The 26,091-nt window shown below is 45.5% G+C and overlaps 1 protein-coding gene across 4 annotated transcripts in view; it reads right to left on the bottom strand.

Moving 5' to 3' along the window:
* PRKAG2 (protein kinase AMP-activated non-catalytic subunit gamma 2) overlaps positions 1 to 26,091 on the bottom strand; it is a 231,013-nt gene that overhangs the window by 110,633 nt on the left and 94,289 nt on the right. The window contains exon 1 of one of the 4 annotated variants that reach the window (XM_050915878.1): positions 11,690 to 11,795. The exons of 2 other annotated variants lie outside the window; for them this stretch is intronic. In XM_050915878.1, the coding sequence (XP_050771835.1) occupies positions 11,690 to 11,795 (106 nt within the window). Of the gene's footprint in view, positions 1 to 11,689; positions 11,796 to 26,091 lie in introns of those variants that run through there. One more of the 4 variants, XM_050915879.1, reaches the window with a different exon arrangement.

Genomic DNA, 26,091 nt, shown 5'->3' with positions numbered 1-26,091 from the left:
GTTAAACCATGACACTGGGTTTGGAGGAAAAATAAGATCAAGTATCATGTGCACCTCCCGTACAGAGGACCCTGTCCCTATCAGGTGCCAAAACACTCAGCTCTCATTAACTTCAACGTGAGATAGCGGCGACTTTGCTAACAGCATTCAGCTTTTTTCAGGTCTGGATCCCTCAGATTTCTGCAGATACCAGTAACAATTTCATAAATTAATAACTTAAATTGATAACTTACCTACAAGAGCATAGAGGGCTATCAGGTTTAATGATAGAGCTCCAGATCTGCTTACTTGGAAGATAAGATCCCTTACATGTCTTAACCAAGCTAAGCAACATCCCACACGGTTTTCAGCATCCCCTGTGTGCCGGATGATAACTGCAAACACATCCCTCTGATAAAAAGTAATGCATGCCCTTTGCTAAAGCTTCAAACCCACTGACACAGCGGGGTTTCTGGATAAATAGATTCCCCTCAAATATTTGTTTTACATGATAGATTATTTATAAGAGGTTTCAAATGCTCCAGCCTTCAGTCAATAGCTGACTCTACAGCTCTCACTATCACTGCCCCTTTTGATTTCCTTTGGTTTTCTTTCCTTGAGATCAAGGTGATCTATTTTTAGTGCAGGGACTGGTTAAGTGAGGAGTTGCTATAGTGACAGATAGCTGATACCAACCAAGTCCCACTGCAATCCCTCCGGCTGGTAAATGAACACTGCCCAAAGTGGGGCAGCGGCCGGGGGTGCCCAGACAGTGCTCACCTCAGGGGGGGCATTAATAACTGCCCAGGACTCTCAAGGTCATGCTTAATGTATACAAAATGGCCAGAAGGCAACCTGGGTGCCTTTTGTAGGAAACACACATCTTGCTGCCTTTGTTGGCCCAATAAACGAGTCAGTGTTGGTCTTGGGCTTTGCAGCGGTCTCCTTCTGCTGCTCTGCTGATACAAATCAGCTGTACAAGCAGCCCTAGCTGCCTCTACCTCAGAAGTCACTCTGTTCTTGAAAATTTATCAAAACAAGAGCAGTTGTATGCGAACGTTGAGAACTGGGTGGGAAAAGATGCACAGTCAGGATATTTGCAATTTCAGCTTTCTTTGCCACTGAACAGCTGAGCGTCACAGAAATGTTGGTTGGAAAGGATGTCTGGAGGCCGCTTCTCCAATCTCCCACTCAAAGCAGGTCTGGTATCAACCAAGACCAGGTCAGCCACGGCTTTGGCTAGCTGCCTTGAAAACCTCCAAGGATGGAGAGGCCACAGCCCCTCTAGGTTAGCTGTGCCAGTGCTGCACCACCCTCTTGAGGGAGTTTTTGCTAACATCCAGTCTGACCCTCCTCAGCCACAAACTCTTATCTTTTACCATCTGCCACTACTAAGACGACTTTGGCTCTATCGCCTTTGAAACTGCCCTTCAGGTAGTTGCAGGCTGCTATTAAATTGCCCCTTAGCCTTCTCTCCGCCGGACAAAAAAAGCCCAGTTTCCTCAGCCTCTCCTCACAGATCCCCAAACATCTGCTCTAGGTCCCAAAGCATCTTGGCAGTCCTCTAGGGAAACCCTCTCCAGTTTCCCAGCATTTTTCTGATGGGGGGACCAGAAATTGGACGCCTGTTCCAGGTGCAGCCCCACCAGCACCAGGTGGCGGGGGATAATAACCTCCCTGGACTGGACTGCTGTAGCCCAGTATGTGGTTCACCCTATTGATAATGACAGCACATTTTTGGATCATTTTCCAGATTATATCCACCACAACCCCCAAGTCCTTCTCACTGGGAGTCAGTCATCAGTGCCCAGTGTGTACTGCTGCATAGGCTCACCTCACCATCCAGGTCACTAATGAACATTATCAGTCCCCAGACTGATACCCTGGATGTTGACCGTCCCTAAATTCAGGTATGTCCCTTGGGAAACGTCAACATTTTCCAGCTTCTCATCCTTTCAACTCAGTCATTCTCTCAAGGAGGCTGGTACAATCCTCACCTCTGAACACCCACCTGACTTTTGTTGCCACTATTGCAGCAAGAACCTCTCTGTTGCAAACTTTTCATCTCCCTCATGTCTCCAGTTGACTTTCCATCTCATTTCTCCCTCAACTATATTTCTTAAATTGATTTCTTGCCCTATTCTTGTTTATTATCTCTAATTATACTATATAGAAGCAGTGGAGATGTCACAAATCATCTGTTCCTCTCCAGGAGCATCGCCCACCAGGAAAGGCAGGATTGTCGCACGAATCCTGTGTACACTATCGTAATTCTTCCAGTGACTGAAATAAAACCGCGGGGCCAGATGGGCAAGATCTGTTAAACAATCCGGTGACTGTATCTCTGATCGTGTCAAAAGGGTCCTTGTTACCCCACAGAGAACACAGCATTGGGAAGCAGCTGTTTTCCGATGCCGGGAACAAACCCTGAAGAAACAACAGGATGCTCTTAATTAATGTCAGCTAATCCTATCATCCCTCTTCCAGCTAAATCACCCCAACTTTATCAAAGGAGGAGCGGAAAAAGGACAGGATGGGAACTCTTCAGTGCAAGCGTGCGATGCAGTGCGGGGCTCTGTCCTTAAACCAAGTAAGGCTGCATGACCTTCCCGGCACGGAGAATTCAAGCCAAGCCTGCTAGCCGCATAATGATATCTCACAGAGCAGCCCTTCATCTCTCGAGACCTAGCTTTCGCATCTCAATACAATTCCGTAATGACAATAAAACGTCTAAAACAATTTCAAGGCATTAAATTCCACCGCTCTGAGCACTTTTAAGTCCTTGAACTGCTTTTACGTTGGACAAGAATAAAGGTGAAAGTAGAAAACAGCTGAATCCTGGTAATTCCTGGGATTTGCTGATCCAATAAACCTGACAAACAAACTGCCTTAACAACATCTTTGAAACTGCACTCTTGGGCAATTCACTGATACTTTGAGCAAGGAGTCAATAGTCCAAAACATTGATTTCTAATTAAACAAAAGTACCCACCTACCTAAATGCTACTGTCAAGTGGATTTTAGGCTGTGAAAACAGACCTGGCCTTGAAATTTGCTTTTAAAGCCTGGCAACAGGATTTGTAATATAGATGCATGGGAGTATAAATAAATTGTGGTCTAGCTTAGCACATTCAAATCAAGTAGAAAATCAGTCTAGGATAACAGGTTCTCATACAGATATTCTTCTGAAAGTCAGAGCTCTTGAAAAGTACAAGTGAAAGAAGGAGGAAAAAAACCTGATGCAATAAGCATGAGAGTACAAATCTGATCATGCATGGAAATCTGTAATTCCAGTGATTTTTGGCACATAGGTTGTGACCCTCCAGCATTCAGCATGAAGACACTCCAGGCTGCATTCTTTAAGCTGAGATGTCATGTATGAAAGTCTTATCTACACTATTTTCTTTTCACCTCAAAAATGAATCAGATGATAGTTAATTATATCACAAGGTAACTGAGATGATAGTTTTCCAGCCTTATATACATATCAGAAGTGATCTGGTACCTGAAGGTAACAGAAGTGAAGGATGGAAAAAGGAAATCCTGATAAATACATAAATATCGTCTGCTTTCAGAACCAGGCTGTGTCTGCATCCACTGTGGCTCGCAGTCAGTGCCTGGCTTCCTTCTGTCTCAGTTTCACCTTTTCCACCTCAATGAACCCCTCCTCATACTTGCATTTCACAGCTTTACCTAGATTCAATCCCAAGATTTGCTTTTAGTTTCTCTCTGTCTTTCAGGAATGACATTCGTCTTGCTGTTCCAAATGACGCTATTTGACTAGCAGCAGAATTAACGTACCCTTAAGACAGTAAACACCTGAAGTGTCTATGATGCTGCTGTGCCTGGGGGACAAATACCCGCACCCACAAGCACCAACAAGGACTGTAACCACATGGACTCCTCCCAGATGGGAGCTCTCCCTGCCAAAAACCTGTGCAGTTTGTAAAATAGCCTGCCAAGAGGGAGGCTGGCCCTGCTGGTCTCACCCACCACGTTGTTGACAACAGCACGTCAATGCTGAGTAATTCAGTCATTTATAGTAATATTAGTATTGTTGATCAAACTTGGCAAGGAGATGCACAGAGCTGCCTGAAGCAGGACTGGGAAGAAGTGTCAGTGGGCAGATTCATTTGCCGCACAGATCTGTAAATTTGTGCCTCAGGAGAACATACTGTATCTTCACGTGTATAACCTGCCCTTCAGACAAAAATAACTTTCTTTGAAAATAAATTACTTGGAGAATTTGCATTCTTGGACAACTCAGCGTGAGAGCAAAGAGTCTACATCTTCTTTAAGCCCACAAAGGGCTGCAGAGGAAGGATGCTGCTGGGCTCTGCACCAGGGAGGGAGCAAGGGAAGAGTCCAGGGCAGAGCACTCTGCTCAATATATCTCCATTTCAAATCAGTGGAGGTTTTCTGGGGTTTATTACTATCTGAATTTACCAGTACCTCCTTGAAAATACCTTACTGATTCTATTGCTTCATGGGCACAGTCCTTTTCCCCCCATTCAGAATGCTTCAAAGCTGCGTACAAAGCTGGGATGTGCCAGAAAGCACCAGCACAGTGACTATAAGGGAACAGAAAACGGCAAAATAAAAATACTCAAACATTTCACCAGGCTCGTCACCGCTTTTCTCCTTCCTGACAACCAACCGTAGAAATTTCACAGCTTCCAGGTCTCGGAGCTCTCTGTAGTACAAGATTAATCGGTACTGATCAGCCACGGCTGCACATTTTCTAAAATCACTGTCAGCTCAACAGAGCATGAAAACCAGTAGAGAAAATCATTAACAAACCAAAGTGGTCTCAGTTTCTCATGCCCAGTCTCTGATGCTGGTGGTTTTAAACTGCTTTTCAGGAGCGACAGGATTTTGCTCTTTCAGTTTGTTTACAGCAGCCGCTGGAACATGCAGCGACCCCCTCACTCTCATTTATTTCTCCAGAAATTTTTTCGCCGTGGTTTCTCCCCCACTGCCTCATAAAAGAAACATCCCACCAGAATGAGAAAAATAAATATCTCAGCTCCGGTCCTCCCACAAGCAGCATCACCCACTTTGGGGCGAAGCGCCGGATGAACCGCAGCTCCCCAGGCTGGAGGAGCAGGAGATCAAATCACTTCTCCATCCTCCTCCCACACATTTTCTGTCCCTGTTCTCAGTGCAACTATCTGCAACCCAGCTTGTGCCGGTAAACGGTGATGTGAGACAGGCTGAAGTATCCCCTGGGTTTCCATTTGCACTTGGGGAGGTTGTGAACCGCCTGCTCTTTGGTTCGGTGTAAGTCCTTGCCCATGGACTGCTGTCTGAGCTGATCGCATCCTATGGCACGTTAACTCCACATGGTGATCACTGATGCAGTCATCACATCTCCGCTGTCGGGAAGGAAGAGTATGATTTCTCTGCTTGACACACAATCCACACTCACCCCCAACTCCAGGTGTCTGGGAAGGACCATGGCAAGCTATGGAAGAAGCCCTGTGCATTTTTGACTGAAAGGGGAAGACATTTCCCCTTGGGTTGAGTATTTAAAGATACTCTAAAATACGGCACCTCCCAGATCAGCTCTAGAGGCTCAGCAGCTCTCCATCCCACAGCGGTTAGCAGGGACATGGGATAAAACATGTGCACTGAGTGCCACCAGCGCGGCTACAGCAAGTTACGGAGCAACTCGGGGACAAGCCCCTGCCCTTCGCACTGGGACTGCCCGATTCGTGTACATGGCGGGGCCAAAGCATGTTTGCACATGTATGTATTGGGGTCTGAGTCATTCAGCAGGCTCACTCCTAATTTAGTCCTAATTTGCACCTAATTATAACAGCTGGCAGGGAAATGGTCCTCAAGAGCGTTATTGAGGTGGACAGGTTGGGGCCAAGGGGTAGCACTAAGGTTTGCTTGGAGCCCCTTGGACCCAGCTTGTCGGGGCTCAGCTTTGGCCCCTGCTGATTAAAATCCACAGCAACAAATCCCAAGAGGAGCAGCATGGGCAAGGAGAAGCTCCTGGGCATTTCCATGCAGCTAAAAGCCTCCAGAATGAGTGGTTTGAGGCTAAATGCCTGGGCACAAGGCAGCGCCGGGGGTCACGGCAGCCACATGTGCTGCAGAGCGGTTCCTTTGCTGCGCACTCATGGCTCGGGCAGGGAAGAAACCCTTTTAACATTATACCTTTTGCATGTGTCATTCAATCCTTCATGGAATAGATGGTGTCCTTTAAAGGGCAGAGCAATTAGCCTCGCTGGGTCCAAAAAGCTTTCCCCTTCAGAAATGCCACAGAGCCTATCTATTTACAACACACCGGGCCGCAGCAAGGGCTGGCAGGCGGAGAAGCTGCCAGCAACCCTGCACAGGCAAGCAGCAACTGCAACTGCTCCTCACCAACAAGGAGGGGCTGGTGGGGAATGTGAAGCTCAAGGGCAGCCTTGGCTGCAGTGCCCATGAAATGGTGGAGTTCAAGATCCTTCGGGCAGCGAGGAGGGTGCACAGCAAGCGCACTACCCTAGACTTCAGGAGAGCAGACTTTGGTCTCTTCAGGGATCTGCTTGGTAGAGTACCGTGGGATAAAGCCCTGGAGGGAAGAGGGGCCCAAGAAAGCTGGTTAATATTCAAGGATCACCTCCTCCAAGCTCAGCATCCCAACAAAGAGGAAGGCAGGCCAAAACACCAGGAGGCCTGCAAGGCTGAACAAGGAGCTCCTGGACAAACTCAAACACAAAAAGGAAGCCTACAGAGGGTGGAAGCAAGGACAGGTAGCCTGGGAGGAATACAGAGAAATTGTCTGAGCAGCCAGGGATCAGGTTAGGAAAGCTAAAGCCCTGAGAGAATTAAATCTGGCCAGGAACGTCAAGGGCAACAAGAAAAGCTTCTATAGGTATGACGGTGATAAAAGGAAGACCAGGGAAAATGTGGGCCCTCTCCGGAAGGAAACAGGAGACCTGGTTACCCGGGACATGGAAAAGGCTGAGGTACTCAACGACTTTTTTGCCTCAGGCTTCACCAGCAAGTGCTCCAGCCACACTGCCCAAGTTGCAGAAGGCAAAGGCAGGGACTGGGAGAATGAAGAACTGCCCACTGTAGGAGAAGATCAGGTTTGAGACCATCTAAGGAACCCAAAGGTGCACAAGTCCATGGGACCTGATGAGATGCATCCACGGGTCCTGAGGGAACTGGTGGATGAAGTGGCTAAGCCACTATCCATCATATGTGAGAAGTCGTGGCAGTCCAGGGAAGTTCCCACTGACTGGAAAAGGGGAAACATAACCCCCATTTTTAAAAAGGGAAAAAAGGAAGACCTGGGGAACTACAGGCCAGTCAATCTCACCTCCGTGCCCGGCAAGATCATGGAGCGGATCCTCCTGGAAACTATGCTAAGGCACATGGAAAATAAGGAGGTGATTGGTGACAGCCAACATGGCTTCACCAAGGGCAAATCATGCCTGACAAATTTGGTGGCCTTCTACGACAGGGTTACAGCGTTGGTGGATAAGGGAAGAGCAACAGATTCATCTACCTGGACTTGTGCAAAGCATTTGACACTGCCCTGCACAACATCCTTGTCTCTAAATTGGAGAGACGTGGATTTGATGGATGGACCACTCAATGGATAAGGAATTGGCTGGATGATTGCACTCAAAAAGTTGCGGTCAACGGCTCAATGTCCAAGTGGAGATCAGTGACGAGTGGCGTTCCTCAGGGGTTGGTATTGGGACCAGCACTGTTTAACATCTTTGTCAGCAACATGGACAGTGGGATTGAGTGCACCCTCAGCAAGTTTGCTGACGACACCAAGCTGTGTGGTGCGGTCGGCATGCTCGAGGGAAGGGATGCCATCCAGAGGGACCTTGACAGGCTTGAGAGGTGGGCCCATGTGAACCTCATAAAGTTCAACAAGGCCAAGTGCAAGGTCCTGCACATGGGTCGGGGCAATCCCAAGCACAAATACAGGCTGGGCGATGAGCACATTGAGAGCAGTCCTGAGGAGAAGGACTTGGGGGTGTTGGTTGACGAGAAGCTCAACATGACCCAGCAATGTGTGTTTGCAGCCCAGAAAGCCAACCGTATCCTGGGCTGCATCAAAAGAAGCATGACCAGAAGGTCGAGGGAGGTGATTCTCCCCCTCTACTCTGCTCTCGTGAGACCCCACCTGGAGTACTGCGTTCAGCTCTGGGAACCGCAACATAAGAAGGACATGGACCTGTTGGAGCGAGTCCAGAGGAGGGCCACGAAGATGATCAGAGGGCTGGAACCCTCTCCTATGAACACAGGCTGAGAGAGTTGGGCTTGTTCAGCCTGGAGAAGCGACGGCTTGGGGGAGACCTTATAGCAGCCTTCCAGTACCTAAAGGGGGCCTACAAGAAAGCTGGAGAGGGACTTTTTACAAGGGCATGTAGTGATAGGACAAGGGGTAATGGCTTTAAACTGAAAGGGTAGATTTAGATTAGATATAAGGAAGAAATTCTCCACTATAAGGGTGGTGAGGCACTGGAACAGGCTGCCCAGAGAAGTTGTGGATTCCCCGTGCCTGGAAGTGTTCAAGGCCAGGTTGGATGGGGCTTTGAGCAACCTGGTCTAGTGGAAGGTGTCCCTGCCCATGGCAGGGGGGTTGGAACTAGATGATCTTTAAGGTCCCTTCCAACCCAAACCATTCTATGATTCTATGAAGGAGGAAACTCTGCGGTGGTTATCCAGAGGTTGCAGAAATGTTGGGTAATCCCAGTCCTCAGCCCTGCCAAAATCATATTGCATAAATCAGCTTCCCTGCTGTTTGGTGGATAGCTCAAGCTTTGAGGTCTCTCTGTTGGCTGCTCCTCCCCTGGAGCAAAGCTGTGGGCTCTCTGCCTTCACCCCACAGCTCTCCCTGCTCTCATTTGCTCCTGGTGCTCGTTCATGCTTTTCTCCTTCCCCTCTCTGTGTGCTCTCTGCTTCTGTTTGGCCATACTCAGGTGTCCTCTTGCTGTTCACTTGGCATAAAAGGACTGTAAGACTCCAAAAACAGGGAATTACAGAGATGCCCATCCTTGGCAATGCCACCCTCCACTTCTCTACCAGGATGCAAACCTCTTCATCAGTGCAGAGGAAGGATGGGGTTTAGCTCAATTGATACACAGAAGAATGTACTACTTGATAACTTCAGTTGCAGTGGCCTGATGGTATCTACCCCTGGGAAGACAAGAAGCTGTGCTGGCCCAATCCTATTTACAATGACCGGAGGATTCTTCCTTAAAACACTTACAGAGATGGCCAAGAAAAATCAGAAATTCCAGATTCAACTAGTCCAGGTGACAGAGTACCCCTTTCTGGGGCATCAGGGGATTTTTTCCACTTCTTTCCTTTTCCACACCTTTTCTGAATACAATCCAAGCTCATTCAGCAACAGCAAGGCTGCAGTGGCAGCACGGCCACTCTGGGAGAGCAGGGTGGGAAAGCCCACGTTGGATTGCTGTCATTCATTTCTCATCCCTGATGGCAGGTGGCAACTTAAATGGGATGCAACAGTGTGTGACCGAACCTGGTGAGCCACCAAGTCTGGTTGCTACCAACGCTCCTGCACGCCACTAATACTGATCATAAAACGTGCTGAGCGCCGGCAGTTTCCTTGAGAGCTGCTCAGAAAGTGTTTATTAAGGCCTAATAGCTACGAGATACAGATTAAATCTAGAAAATAATACAAAGCTTTTGTTTTGACAATTCCCTGCAAATAATTAAGGCCATTTGGCGGGGGGAAAGCATTTGCAAGTGTATTAACCTGTTTCCTGAAAGGAATCCAGACTCCGGTGGGATGGCAGAGGCAATCCCTGCAGCAGAGCATCCGAGGAAGGAAAAATCCAGACACATCCTGTTTGCTTTTTCCCATTCTTGTGACTTGGTAGTTCTCTGTTCATGATGGAAATGCGATGCAGGGAGCTGACCTGGTCACACTCTTACAAGAATGGCATCTGCAAAGTCTGTAGAGTAAATACTGTGCAGAAAACTCTGCCTAATGTTCGCTGTGTACCACTGGAGTGGGCTACAGAGCTGGATTAATGGGAATGAGGATAAGGAGGGGCACATTTTTTGGCATTTCTGGCATTAGACTTTCAACTTTTTTTTATAACTCTGTCACAAACATTACAGTTCATATAGCCAGTACTCTTGGTGCAGGACAAATTATTTTCTCCATGGAGGAAGATAAGGACGGGGTTTAGAGTTAGACTCTGAGGAAGCAGACTTGCAACACTATGTTTGGTGCTTCCAGCAGCAAATCCTTTTGCAGATGTTAGCTATGCCCATCTCATTGATGAAACCACAAGAAGAGGGTGAATTAGTGGCTCAAAGTGCCATTAATCACTCAATCAACAAATCGCACATGTGTTTCTGCCTAGGTGAGAATTTAGGGGGTTTAATTAGAAATTTGGGAATAAATTTTACATCTGGGCAATCTGTAATCTAAGTTTTCCCCTCTTCTTGCATAAACTATTACCTGTCTTTGTGCATCTTGCTGACACTGTGAAACTCCAAAGACCTGGGTCGTGTCTCATTCACATCACCTTGACCTTACTATCACTCCGGCAGAAACTCTCAGACAGGTTTAGGGGAATGCAGAACAAGGCACAGTACCTTAGATTTAAAAACACTTAACTGTACAAAACCAGAACAAAAGGAGAAGTATTTGCAAGAAGGACGCCTTAAAAACAACACAACCGACCACTAAATAAATTGCAAAACATTAAATAATAGAAAAACAAGGTTTCTGGGCAGCCGCCCATCCATCAATTGCAACTTCCCGTCACTAAATCTGTATGTACCTCTCTGCACCATCCATATGATCTAACACTACTCATACCGTCATCATTCTGCTGGATTTAATGCAGTGACTCCTGACTGATAGAGAGTAAAAAAGAGCCTTGCCCACCCTTTGTACAAGTCAGCCTCTCTAAACTGTGCCTTATCCGGCTGATTCAGCGTAACAACAGTTTTAAACCTCTTAGTCACAGGACAGAATCTCTCAGCAGCATTCATTGTCTTCGGGGAACCACACAGTTGTAAACCAGCTACCATTAGTCCATATAGGAAATGCATTAAACATTCTATTTCTCCACTGTTCTTAAGAAAAATAGCCAGATCCTGTTGGAAAACCCCTTGTCTCCTGGCCAGCTGATCCCTATGCGATACACAGATACTCTCCGACACACACAACTCAGCACCTGTACTAGAGATAATACTCAGTGACCAGGAAAAGCTTTTGATTAATGGAGAACAGTCCCTAATTGCAACTCAAACACAATTATATCGATAAACGCAGTATCAAAAAGATATGTTTTTAAATGCATTACTTATCAGATTGATAGGCAATTTTTCTCTACTTAAAATTAATCTTTCAATATACAGTGTTAGCCCTAACTTAGCATTTAGTTACTATTCAATTAACCTTATTCAAGTAACATTAGTCAACAGCCCCTTTTGAATGTATTTCATAGCGTTTACCGTAAAGCTTCCTGTACCATCACTCTTTTCCTAAAGATTCTATCTGATGTGTGTTACAGGTGTCAGCTCAGATGTTCATCTCTGGTGCAAACCAACATAGAAATAACCTCCACGCAACAACTGTACGATTCAGTCAATGAAATTGGGAAGCACAAAACTGTCACTCAATTATTCACTATCCCCCACTTGCTGCCCTCTCCCAAAGACCAATGTCCCTCTTTTTCAGATGGGTAATGCAGAGAGTTCCTACCGAACAGGCCACGAGGATCGGACTGGCGTCTCTCCGAGCTTTTGCACTGCTCCTTTCTCTTCTTGCTCCCTCTAAAGCTACCAAAACGCTTCATGAGCTGCAACATGCGCTCGCGTGGCAGCAGCTGTCAGTCATGCCCAGGACTGAAGAAAAAAAGCAGCACGAGGGGCAAGGCAAGGTGTCGCTTACACCAAATGCCCAAGTGCGAGAGAATAAAGCTCCAGAAAGACCGTGTGGCTGCAGAAAAAGTCCAGCTCGCCGGCGGTTCAGCACTGAGGCGCTTGGTTGTGGTCTTTGTGGAGAGCCGTTCCGCAGCAGGCGCCAAACCTCGCACGCCAGGCACTTCCAGTCTTAATTCCAGCGTACAGTAACTCGCCTGCAAGTATCTGTGGAGACGGGGAGAAGTTCAAAGTCTGCCCAGCCTGCAGCCACGGACCTCTTACCCGTCAGCCGTCAGAAGCCTCAGAGACCAAAGCAACGTTTCCCAGTGGATCAGCTCATGTGGAAAAGGTCAGGAACCGCCTGATAAGCTCCCTCGTTTAAAAAATACTAACTATGCAAAGGAGCCACAAGCCCTCTTGAAGGGAATTGTCATGTGCAGCTCGGCATGATGACTCTTTAAAAAGGCTGTAAAAGGAAACCACCCCTGGACAGACAATTCCTGGCAGCGAGCGTCCCGGGCACACTCGCACCGTGACATGACATCACCCAACTATTTTGATTCATGTGCTGGGTCTTCACAGCGACAGCGTAGTCCAGCTGCCTGTCAATGAGCTCTGAAACACCCGGCCCTCCGCGACTAATGACTAATGGATTAATGGGAACGAGCTTCTGCCAATTCATAAAAAGGCGGCTGATACTTTCTGGAACCGTAGCCAGAGCGACAGGCTGGACTTTCTCTAGCGACGTGCCCTCCCCATGCTACGCATATCTATATGCTTTGCATAGATTGCTCCATTCAGATTTGCTGTCTGCAAAGCAAGAGGCACCTGGGACAGCTATTTGTAACGTAATTGAAATCCACCTCGTGGTCTTTTCAATGAGACAAACATTCACGGGACTGTTGCTCATCCCAGCCGGCCGGGGTGTATTATGTTAGGCTCTGAGTCTGTACATTTAGAGCTGTTTATTTTAGGAAAGGGTTGATCAGCGTGGGCTAGATCTTGAGCAGCTGGAAAGGGGTGCAAGCACGAACCAAAGCACGATCAAACTATCACAGCCAACCTTCCTAAGATTACAGTAAATGTTCTGTTAAATCAAAAGCTTTTTTTAAAGTCACAGAGCACCAGCCTTTCCTCTGGACGTCACTGGAACTTGAGGCTCAGATCTTTCACAAATCAAACCCTAGATGAGTAATGAGAGTCTTATCTTTTTAATTCCTAGGATGAATTAAAGGTCATATCACCTTTTTCCTCTACAAAGAAGCATGCCTTTTTCTTTGTGCCCATGATTGCTCCTGGGATTTAGTATCATTAGAAAGGAAAAGAAAAAACATCCATGAATACTGCAGACAAGACCTTTATCAACACAGATTCCTTACAAGCTCTGGTCTTTCAGAAAAATAGCTGTCTCCAAGGCATCAATGCAAAAATGCCCCAGGACTTCAGGGACCCCAAGAGAAGGTGCAGAGATGACAGCAGGTTCCTCTGCCATCCTCAGCTACCAGGGACTTCCCTCAATCTACCCTATGGAGAATGAGGAAGAAGACAGTACAGAGGGCACCTCTGTTCTTCCACCTAGCGATCAAAATAATCAAATTATTAACAAGACACTTAATTACCTTCCAGACAAGGCTCTCGCTGATATCTGAGTGAGGAACAACAATAATTAATTTAAGGCTGTTCCCAGCCTTTCCCCTCCTGACTTGTCCTCCTACTTTCTTTTACCCCCATGTTTGTGGCCCGGTTTCAGCTCTGCAAGTGAAGATCCCAGTGCTTTTCACCAAATAACAATCTTTTGCATAAAATAGCCTGTCAGCACAGTGCTTTTAGAAAGCCCCTTCTCCAGCCCCTCCCTTGAGGCTCACTGTTCACCCCGCGCAGAGGAGAAGCAGGTGGAGCAATGAGAGGTATCGAGGGATTGGCAGGGGAAAGTGTCAGTGTTACTTAAATGTTTGTTTTAATATAGCTGTAGGAAGCGTCAAGCTCTTCACACCCCATCTGGCCTTGTGTGACCACCACATTTACCTCTGCAAGCTTCGTCTTCACTGTCCCTTCCCTTCATTCTGCCATGCTCGTGCCACCACAACTGAGACAGTAGCTGTAGTGGGACAAGCTCTGGCTCTCGCCATAAGCACGTTTCATGGGCCAGCTCTCTACCTACTTCCATGAGAGCGATGACCTTCACAGTCCTTCCCATTTGAAAACCAGCTCCCCAATAGCAAAACTGAATCTTCCATGCTGCAATTTAAGCCTACTGCTTCTTGTCTGATTCACTGTGCACATGGAGAACAGATTGTTCCCTTCTGCTCCGGAGCAGCCCTTGACATATTTGAAGACAGTTATCCAGTTCCCTTTCCAGTCTTTACTTGGCCAAAGACACAAGAAGTGCTGCCTACAACACCAATGCAATCTGGACCTCAAGTTTCCCCTCCTTAGAAAAGCATTCCTCATTCTTCAGTGGCCAAAGGACTGCTGAGAATGACTTAATGTCATCTGAAAGCAAAAAATCTAAATCCCTTTTTAATGAGATAAGGATTGGTATTGCTTCAGCACAGAAACAGCCCCCTTTTTGATAGAGGCCAAGGATAAATAGTAGCTGATGACCTTTTCAAGCAGGGCCATTGCACCGGGAGGGTTCATTTCCCCTTATTAAGGAAAGCAGCAAGACCGTAATGTTTCTGCACAGACCTACCAGAAAATGAAACAAGGCTGTTTAATGACTGACTTTCACAGTAATTTGTTAAAAAAAGCACTAAGTGCTTTGAGTATGATCATTTTGTCTCCCACAGCTAATGGTCTAACAGATACTAGCACATTTACACCAGATACTACATCTTCTTAATGATTCCAGTGGAAGGATCTTCTAAAACTAATAATAAAAAGCTGGGCTTCAAAGAGCTCCTTTGGGGCCATCTATTCTGGAGATTGAAAACACAAATCCCTTCCAAACAACCATGAAATGGACTCTTGTCAAGCTACTTTAAAGTCTCCCAAATTAGTTATAGCATATTACGTTTCTTGAGCTGCATAAGGATAACATCATCCCCTTCCAAAAACCATACGCGGGCTCACTTTGAGAGGTACGAAGCACTGAGCAGCTTAATAAAATTACTTGGTGGGAAGGAGCAAACAAAACACTCATGTATGTGTGTGAAATGCTTCCCTAGTCCCACTGTATCTGCTAAGCTGGCCGGACCTGAGCCATTTCATGGCCTTAGAGCAGCCTCTACGCTGACAACTCGCCAACCCGCCTCCAGCCCCACCACCCTCTTGCCCCAAGCCATCTGTTTCTCTGACAGTTTTACTTCGATGACCTAGAGTCAAGTCCAAAAACGAGCCTAAAAAAGGTTCTAGAGCTAAAAAAAGACCCACATCGCCTGGAAATCTCCCTTACACCAGTTCTTGCCTTTATCCCATCAGCTGCCTGTGTGCCCAGCCCACCCAGCAATGTCCTCCTCTGCTCATCCCAGCCCTCCATCCCCTTAAACCACCTGTTTTTTTTTAAAAAGGGAGGCTGGAGCACACAAAGTAGAAAAGATAAACCACCTTCTGCTATATTTTTCAGTAATTCACAGGCCACATAAGGAGAGGAGTCTCATGGCAGGAGTCATCTCCAATCCAACCCAAAAAAGCCCCATCCGTGGCCGGGCTCCCTCTTCTCGATGCTTCTCGCTTTTCAGTTCTCCATCTCTCAGGATAAAAGCACCTTTTGTACCTCCCCCCAGTGATTTAACATGACTCTTCAGGCACAAACATAACAAAAATCTTCCTTTCTCTGAATGAGATGTGAAGATTTGTTCTACGAGGTAGAATTGGGGGCTGAGTGTTCAGATTTGGTCACCAGATAGGAAATAGGGAAAATGCCATTGCACCAACCAAGCGCAGCCATCATGGGGTGTCTGACCCAGACGTCAGAGTTTTGAAACACAAACTGATTCCTCTGTCTCACGGAGGTGTAAATTCTGTGCCGTGGTGAAAATACTTTAAATACTGATATTTTGAACCATTTCCTCACTTGCCTTTTTAATAGGAGCTTTAACCTGATATACAAATGCAGCAGCAGAGTGCAGGGCAGGCAACGGGGACCAGTTAGTCCTACCAGGGTTTATTCTGGTGTGAAAATGGAAAAAACAGTACTTTCCCCCTTGAAATTTAAGAGTTTATTTAGCACAAAACAGGAAGGCTAAAAAGAATGTGTATCCCCTTAGTGACAATTAACGCTTCAGCTGGCTTCTGACTGCAAATCAGCAAAAGCAAGTATTTCCCTTCCTCATTGCTGAGAATTTCCTTGTTCAAAATTCCCTCTGTTTTTGTCATTGCTCAAAGAAAAAAAGTTCAGATCCAGCCTTAGAAAGGTAAAGCAGGAATCACGTCTGCATTTCTACACGGATCATGTTTCTCTGCCTTGTCCTTAAAAATTTCTCTAAATTGGAATTTTTCTGATTTTCTCTTTTAAATTCTACAGACTGATGTTGGCAAAATTAAATGTTTTCTATCATTGTCAGTGGTGCCGGGACATGCTTACAAGCCTCACAACACCAGACTGATTTTAACTGCAACTGTATTTCATATAAATAGAGAACTTGGAAAATATTTCAAAATAACACACAAACAAATACGTAAAAGATCTTTGCTCTAAACAAACCCGCTCAATACTACACGTGATGCAATGCACAGTAACAAAAAGCCTGTTTGGCCCAAACACCATTTGCAGGCTGGTTGAACAGAGCATGCAGCCTGTGTTTTCAAAGGGAAATACAAACTACCACTTTCTCCATCTGGTCCAAGTCCAGCTCACACCCCATAAAAGAATTGCAAGTTTATGACTCCAAGCTGGGCTCAATTACTTCCCATAATCATAACCAAGTGTTGCACTGTAATGAGTTTTTGTCTTTATCCCTTTTTTTGTACTACTTCATGCTGCTTTCACTGTGCATTAAGAAAGATTTCAATCTCTGAAGCTGTCAGGCTGGTACTAAATTGGTTTTGAAAAATCTAAAAGTTTAATTTTACTTCTTTTTAGCAGTCCCAAAGGTACACACTAGATTCCCCAGAACTCTTGGTAAATTACTTATAAACTACATCCTGGCGTCTTTGTGATGTTTTTCTGTCCTACCTTTCCAGAGCTTATAATACGAACCAGCAGGAATAGGAGTAACGGCGATGGCAGCGTTGGCATATTGGTGATTTCTAGTAAGAAAAACACTATTATTTCAGGCTCAGAGCACCTACCCCAAAAGACCAATAAGCTGTGACTGATGACTCTGATCCTATCCAAATGATAATTTTATCATTTCCCCACATCCTACTAATAAACTGTGGTGCATATGTTTCCAGCACTCACTTCTTTAGCGACTTCAGTTTGTAATGCGAAAAATGGAGCCGTTCTTATATATACCGCAATCTGGCTGTGCTCAAAACAGCAAAACAGTATTTGATCCAGCAAGTACAGGATGTCTGGTGTGACAACACCACTCCTAAAATTTAATAAGTTCTCAGCTAAAGGAAAACATGTCAGCAGTAACTTTTACAAAAAAATAGCAGAGGCAATAAAGGTTCTTAGAAGCATTTTTCCACTTGTGCTTTTCTCATCTCTTCTTGCTTCTCTTTCTTCTTGCTTCTATCAAGTCTTTCAACCATATCCGTCCACAAAACCTTGAGAAGGAGATAGGATTCACTGGAACATCGCAAATCTCTTTTTCGTCTTCTTCTTGTTCTTCTTTCTTTCCCTCTTCCTCACTTCTCATGCAGGATTGGAACAGACTACATGATGTTAAAGTTAAAATGGGCATTGTAGGGCTGAACAAAATATCCCCTTCAGTTTACATTAAAGAAAAAGTCTTTCAACCAGCACTGAACGGGTCGCAAAGTGAATGACAGCAAATGAATAAAGCTAGCAATTACTCCAAGAAAGTGATACATTAGGGATGGCCAGTACCTGAAGAGTGAAATTCATACCACTATCCCATAGGGAACACCCCGAAACACAAGAGACTAAACATCAGAGCACCACAACTCCACAGAAATACAGTCCTCCACTGATTCTGCCTTAGGATATTTATTTGGAGAGAAGGGGAAAACTCACTGAATTAGCAGCGATTTGCACCAATCCTCAGCTGTCCTTGGATGTCAACCCTATACAAACTCAGTGAGCATCCTTCATTGCACAGCCATACATTGCAATTCATGAGCCAGTAGGAGCATTAGGAGTAAAACAGTTTCACACACATTTACTGCAGTTTTAACATTCATGCTGGCACGGTTATCACAAAATACAACTTTAGTGACAAACATGCGTGTTGGAAGCAATGCCGTCACCCTAAAATCTAGGCGGGATGATGAGATTTCAAAGTAATTTCAAGTTTTGTATCCGTCTGCTCCCCACAATAAGCAGACAAATCTGACGGCAAAAGCCAAGAAATTTGCTTATCCACAAAGTAAGACAACAAAGAGACTCTTCTCCTGGCTTGGTATTATTATTATCTGCTATTTTTGGTTGAAAATAATCTTAAGTGTTCCCTAACAATAAAAAATGCCAATAGTGCAATGTCGGGGTTGACAGTCATCCAACAAATGACCCATTCCTATGCCATAGTGGATATAATAAAAACATATGTGCTATATATATTATACACAAAAAATTAGAGACAGTGGTCAGCAGCATCCTATTAGACATATGAGACAACACAGAAATGCTGACTGAAGAGAAAATTGAACCACACCTTGAAAAGCTAAATGCTTAACTACCGCTTGAGAAGCCTTTCTCGTTCCTGGCTCCAGCAACTTCACCGACGACTCTCCTGTTCTTCAGTGATGAAAAAGGGACCTCGTTCGGTTCAGCTGCAAGAGAGCAGCATCTTCCACAGGAAGGAACCATTCCCCATGAACTCCCAACCTCAAGGGCGAAGGATTTTGCATACGTGTGCCTCTCCTCCTCTTAGCTGCTGTGATGGTGCAGGAGAGCCTGAGGCCTACATTCAGGTTACCTATAGTGGTATCTAATGCAGGTGTTTACATAGAACGGACATTTTCCGTGAGCTACTGCAAACGTTGTTTTGTTGACAGTGAAAGCAGGGTCTTGTAGCATTAGACCAGCAGTGAGCTGAATTGCTCATTGAACTCAAGCTCAAAGCTCACAAAATCCCAGTGACTAGCCGGGGTATCCATAGGAAGGGCTGGTATCCATAGGAAGGGCTTTATCTACTTATTATATAGCCACCGACAGTATGTTTACATGAATGACTAAGGACATTGCACAGGACTGGATCCCAATCCGATGAACTAAACACAGGCGTAATGCCAAGAGGGGAAATTCCTAAAGGATCACCCAGCACTGCACTGTCATTACAAGTGGGATTGCTCCAGCAAGGGGATTATAATAGAAAGGGAGGAATCCACCGTGTGCAGACAGGGACTGCACTGAAATCCAACCCTCTGCACAGCCTCTTTGCACTGCAGCCAGCTCCCTTGGTCTATTTGTTCAAGCCACTCCTAGCAAATACAGTAGACCTTCATCTGGTTGTTAAGAAACAATACAAGAGATATAAAAAAAAAAAAAACCTGCACAAAAAAACCCCAAGATCTATCTTCATTTTCTACCCTTACTTTTCCTACGAATTAATGATTCTGAAGCATCGTTAGTTGTAAGCAAAGGAATAAACTCAAGTACGTTGCATAATTTAATGTCATAATAATTGAGCAACTGGCAAACTAGCTCTGTTAACTTCCCAAGATAAATATCTCAGGAACCACCACCAGCTAGGTCTCATACAGCACCTTTTTATCTTCAGCAGAAGGGAGTAAGTACCATGGTTTGTAGCTTCTTTGCACAGGGAGAAGTGACTTTCCAAAAGTCCCCGTGCAGCAGGCTGGCACGAGGCCAGCAAGGGGCAGAACAAGACGGAGGTCTGTTGGACTCAACGGCTCTGCTCCTGCCTTTGCAAGAACACGACATACTGTTCACACTGCGTTAAACCACTGTGTGCGTGAGGTGCTTGTCTCACATGCCCCAGCTCCAAAGAGATTACTAGAATTAGTCGCCCAGATTATGGAAGCTCTGCTAGAGCAGATGGGAGTATAAAGGAGGAAACATTCGTTATCACATACATGAGGTCTGGAAGAGAAATCATTCAAAATCTTTCTGGTTTCTCTTTCCAGGTTGTTTTTTTGGTTTGGGGTTTTTTTGAGATTTTTTGCACCCAGATCAAACATAGGAGTTCTGTTAGCAAAAGAAACTTTACTGACTTTTTAAGAGAGATGAAAGCACAGTGAGAAAGGCAGACCCTGCAGCTTACTGAGATGGTAACAGAGGTACCTTAGCAATCTGCCAGGATACAGAAGGGACAAAGACCAAGACAGTGGACATGTAAGGGAAAGTTGGCATTGCTTTACTGTCTACAATGAGCTAGAAACCATCCAAGCCCCAATATTTCCCATTTCTTGACGATTCTACCAATTCGTGTAACTGGTAGACAGGTAACTTGGAAAAAAGCGTCCAACACATCCACGGCATCCAGCTGGGAAGCTGCTGCAACTGCGGGAGCCACAAGCCTATGGTGGGAATGAATCAAGGGACAGTGTGGGACAGCTGGGGTGGTAAAAAGTTCTCTGTTCATTCACTGTGCAAGTGAAAACACCAAGCATTGTAAAGTTCAGAGTTGTTATATTTAGGATTGTGTGAAACATCTCAGTGGGTTGGCTGGGACCAACGCAGACATGAACTAGAGAAAGCTTTTTGAGTCTTTATGCCTAGATGACAGAAGGGCTGGAAACCTGGGAGCTACAAGGCAGTAAGAGAATATTCCTGGGAAAGCCAACCCTGCCAGTCTGCACACACAATACCTGGCAGGAGAAAAAAATAGTCTGAAACCTTTTCACAACAGTTACCAATAAAGGAAGAGACTTAAAAGGCTGTCAACTGTGTCCTTGGGAGGAGTGCCTGAAAGCCAGAGACAGAGTGGGGAAGAGGCAACAACATGGGAACTCCTTGCGCAACACTTCCTTGGTTATTTAGGTTTTAGGATGCCCTTGTGAATCAGAGGGCAGGTACCAGTGCTCAGGCACATCCCAGCTCAACACAGTTCTCAGGTCGACAGTTAATTTGCAGCCAGCATCTTTCCCTGTTCACTTCATCAAAATACATCAGGCCTCACATTGAGGAGAGACTTCTGGAACCATGAAATCTCTTTTAGAGGCGACTTAGCTTAGCAATGCATTGGGCCAATCACACTACTATTTGTACCTTGTAAAGTCATTTGAAAATGATCTAAACTAGTATCACGGATGACCAGAACTTGTAGTACAGTGCCATCAGATTCCCAAATCTTGCCAAAGGTCAGCATCTTGCAGTGGCTTCAGTGCTTAAAGTAGAAAGCACTCTACCAAGTAGCTATAACATCATTAATCAGTTTAAATTCCACATCAAGAATCAAAGCATAAACTCAGTGTTATGGTTACAGAGCTCTGGATATATCCAACAGCACGAAGTTCAACTTTTGAATTTCTTGGTCTACCCCAAAAGCATCCTGCATCCTTAGTCCTCCACTCCGGTGTCTCTGTTTTCAGGGGCACGTTTCTAACTCAGTCCTACGAGCTGTCCATAATGCAGCCTGCTGCAATTCTGGCTCTCAGAGGCAAGGTTGCCTAAAACAGCCTGTAAAAACCTATCAGTGTTACAGAATGAATGCTTTTGTTATTATTACATATCTGTGGAAAAAAAAATACTCCGTCATCACCTTGGCAGCTAGCAATAAGGCCTGGCACGTCTGACAGTCATCTTATTTGCAAGCGTGTCACTGGAGCAAAAAATATTAAAACCTCTGTGCTAATAGACACGAACAGAAATTATTGCTCCAAGCTACACATTCCTGTAAAACAGGTAGGTTGTTTCCAGCCATAATAAAATACTGATAGGGCAGAGGAGGGGAGGAAGGAACACTGAAATGGGGCTGAGTATGGCATTAATAGATTTTGGGTTTATTCTCAGCTCTGCTACCGGCCGACTGCACGACAAGGGATAACTCACATCATCTCTGTGAGAGCTTCAGATGAAAAGCCATCTTCAGATGCTGTGTGTTACTACACTGCAAGAGTCTCATGCTTAGACCAATCCCTTTTCTATCCCTATTAACCAGAAAGATAACTAAAAACCTTAAAGAAAACAAAGACCTACAGCAGATGAAGTAGATATTTACAGTGACCACAGGTTTCTGGCTTTCCTTCCTGTTTATTTGCTGCCTATATCCATTACAAGCCTATGTGTTCAAAGGCAAACAGCAAAATCCCTGTGTCTTCAGGAATTGCTCGGAGTGGGGCAATGCAAGCGCAGGGCAGAAAGCATCAGCCCTCAGGCCAAGAGACCAAACTCCCACCGGCCTCAGTAGCAAAAACTCAGGCTCATTGCCAGCAAAACTGAGCTTCTCAAGAAGTCTTTATATTAATTTCCAAGTGGATTTTTCCTGCACAACATGTTAAAAGGTATAACACAAGCTCCTGCATCAAGCGCAGCACTGACAAGGAAGGTCCTGCTGGTCTTTATTTTGAGTCACAACCCTCAGCATCACCAGCCTAAATCAGTCCCTTCAAATTCCCCCTGAACCCTTCAGCCCTCCCTATTTACAGTCACCTGCTACAAAATTCACACTTTTAAATGACAGTAATTAATGAAACTTCACCAAAACCCGTAGAAGATCCACTCAGGGTCGTGCATGAAGCTCTGGGGGAGCTGGGAGCAGAGAGGGATGCTCCTGCCCCACTCTTTACCCTCCCTGCCCGCACAAACCTGCCACATCACAGCCCGCACAAATCCAGCGTGGGAGGGAAGGCGTGGGGCACCAGCAGAGTCCGAAGGACTTTCTGCAGCTTAGCAGCTCCCCCTGCATCTCCTCCTAATGTGCTTAGCTACTTAGCAAGCAGCAGGCTAAACATCTTCATGTTTAGCAAAAAGTTTTACTGGATTTTTGTGTTACTTGACCTTAATGACTGGGAAGCTCCATGTGTCTTACCGACCTTTTCTTGGTCGCCGTCACAAGGCAATTCCCAAGGTGAAAGACGGTTTTGCTTTTGCTCCAAGAGCACAAAACCCGCAGCCGTGCCTGGAGAGCACTCAGTGCTCCCTGCGTTGGTCCATGGCAAAGAACAAGGCTGGCTCCTCAACACAGCTTTAACTTCTCAGCTCCAAGAAAAGGTTCAACTTCACTGTATTAACACTTCCAGCACAAAAATACTTGCACTTCAGTAAGTGGACACAGCAAACCAGTGTCCGTCCTTTACCTATCCTGCAGCACAGTCCCTACAGCCTCACGGTACTGAGCCCAGTGGGCTGTATGTGTTCTGCGCCCATCAGTCCCACTTTACCCCTTTAAGACTGCAAATGCAAGGGCTTCTTCCCTTCATATATTAACATTATTAGCATATTAATGAAGTTCCTAACTTCATTTAGCCACTTGACTTTTGCACTATGCAAAAAGAACTAGGAAAGAAGAGGTGGAGGCTTTCTTAACACAGCAAAAGGGCTCCTTTAGTCCTGCAACCTATAGTGCAGCAGCAGAAGTTGCTTATAAATGGCTTAACCAAATGCAATCCATTCCCTAACGCACAGTAAGTATCGGTGTCCAAGGGAGAGCAGAAGAAACTTTGGGGGAAACAAAGTGCCAAGTTTAGAGAGAAACAAGGAACCACACACCTTCCCAGCCGTGAACTCATCAAAGGTTTTTCCCCTCTGAATTTTTGCAAGATGTGCGTGCGCCTTGTGTTGCTGAGCCTCACATCTGCTGGACGGATGAGAAACTAATTTCTAAGAATTTCAGTGATGTCAGGCATTTTCTTTTTTTAATGTGACCATAAAGTGGCAAAAGCTGTCAGCAGCGCTGGCAGTAGCTTAACAAAAAATGTTGACGTTGCCTGGATACTGAGTCCTGCTCCAGTCTAGGATTTGCCTGTGCGTCTGCATTTGACAGCAGTAATTCCTCGGGATTTTAGTTTTTCTGTAATATTCTGAGAGCCGTGCAAATAACTCTCCTTATTCAGATCCCTTCTCCTCTCTTCTCCCCCACTTTTTGGCTTTGTAAAATGCAAACTAATTCCTCGACCGTAGTAAAGCCATAAATAAGAAGCCGTAAAAATATTTTGCTAGCCTTCTTTTTCCAAGGTTAATCTTTTCAGTTATATAAGCACTTTATAAAATAGCATGGGGAAAGTATATGAGAATCTGTTTATGCGATTAAGACTTGGCTCCTTCTTTACCGTGGCCCAATGACAGTACTTTATGCTTTGCATTTGCCACTGCCGAGGTTTGCTCAGCTGTCTCTCCGTGACCTCCAAAGCAGAAGGCAGCAAGATTTAACATTGCTTTTCATGGAGTGCTTACAGTAAATCATTACTGGTGGGTATCCATGGAGTCTTGGGAAAAAAGAGCATTATTAAGTACCTGCTAATTTTTCGTTACAGTGGGTGAATTCCAGGTTTTCAGTGATGGCAAAAATCCAGCTACTCCGAAGGGAAGTGAATTTTCCCCAGTCTTTCCCCTTACTGCTGTCCTGCTCCCAATCTGACTCGTGCCTTAGTGTTTGAAGAAACAGTTCTGGATGCCATTTAGTGAAGTGCTGTAGTGTTTTATTATCTTTTATGGTAAAGAATTTGGAAGGACTTGAGAGAGAGCTTCAGGCAGAAACAGAAACAGGACCAAAGTGCATATACAAAATACAGCACTCAACTCCTCTTCCTGGCAGCTAGATGACAAGAAGTAAAAAAAATCCACTGCAGCTCATTTTTCCAGTCTGGACCCTGACATGGTTCCTAAGTGAGGAACGATGCACAGTTATCCCAGTGCTCCGCAGCAGCAGATTTCAGCACCCTACGGGGTTATTTTCCAAAGGAAATGATGTGCTGTTTGGATACTTCCTTTAGTGCCACTTGTTTTATGTACTTAATAATGTCACAGGCTTTGAATATGCAAGCAGTCAACTCTCTCTTTCAACAATCCCATCCCAAACATCAGTGCCCTGTTCCCGCAGAGCCCTTCTGCACTGGGGAATGACTCGGTTTAGCCACTCTGAAGCAAAGGGTATACTCTCCTGCTCCTTGCAATTGCTCCTCCAAAAAAAATCCACGTGTCGTAACACTAAACATCATGACAGCATCACCTCAAGAGAGTATATAAAGCTTGAGCGCAACAAGAACATGTACTACAACCTTGTAACTCCTTCCAACTGATGACAACAGCAAAGCAGTGAACATGTGAGGTTCATCTATGCAGCGTAATTCTGTTTCCCCTCTCATCACAGTGGTAGTAGACGTGAGATTTTGGACATTGTGCCGCCTTCAACAGCTCTGTGGGGAGGAGAAGACACCTTTCTGTCGTAGCACTCCCAATCCTGCAATTTAACCACTGGTAAAAAATTTACATGGAAAAACTATTGGCGCTGTCAAAAAACAGGCAGAAAGCTTGAAGCAGAAACAAGCCCTTAAAAATACCACATCTCTTCTTTTTAATTTTAAAACTGGAATGCACAAAGCGATAGGCAGTGGAAAGAAAGGTGGAGATGACTCAACAGGCTCATTTTGTGGCGATGCCTTTTGCTGTTGCCTTCCCCAGGCCTCTTGTGGCTGGGAACTGTAAGAGCACTTGGATGGTTTGAAGACGCAAAAGCCGGTGCGTGGAGGCAGTGCTCACACTGAACACGCACAAGTGCATGCACTTCCAAGCACAGGTGAGACCCCCAGCCCAGCCCAGGGCAGCTGGACCCTCTCTTGGCTCTCTCAGCTAAACTAGAGCCAAACTATGGCTCAAGGTGCAGCACAGCTGGTGCAGCTCCATGCTCCCTTGGTGTTCCTGCTCCCTGGGTTTGTAGCTGGGCTCCCCAGGGAAGCAGCTGCACGCAGCAGATTTTTAAGTTTGCCATTCTGCAGCACAGCTGTCTGCTTTCTAAGCTCCTCCACTGACAATGTTCACTCTCTCCATATCCCGGCTTTCCAAATGGAGAGGCTACAGGGGCTTCGTGATGGCCACGGGGGCTTCCAGCTACTCCAAACAAAGCTCCAGACACTCTGCCTCAAAGCTTATCCCAAAATGATGGATCAGTTTAACAGCAGCATGGCTTCTGACCAGCGCTCATCAGCAGCTTGTTTGACTTTAATGTGATTTAATTGCAGTGACATGTCTTTAATAACAAAACCCATGCCAAGAAACTGCAGTTGGAACAAGAGCTGACCTAAGGCCAGTTTCCCAAGGATTTTCACTCC

Source organism: Gymnogyps californianus, chromosome 2 (genome assembly GCF_018139145.2).
Source record: "Gymnogyps californianus isolate 813 chromosome 2, ASM1813914v2, whole genome shotgun sequence".
Lineage (NCBI taxonomy): Eukaryota > Metazoa > Chordata > Aves > Accipitriformes > Cathartidae > Gymnogyps > Gymnogyps californianus.
This window is presented reverse-complemented; position numbering and strand designations above follow the sequence as displayed.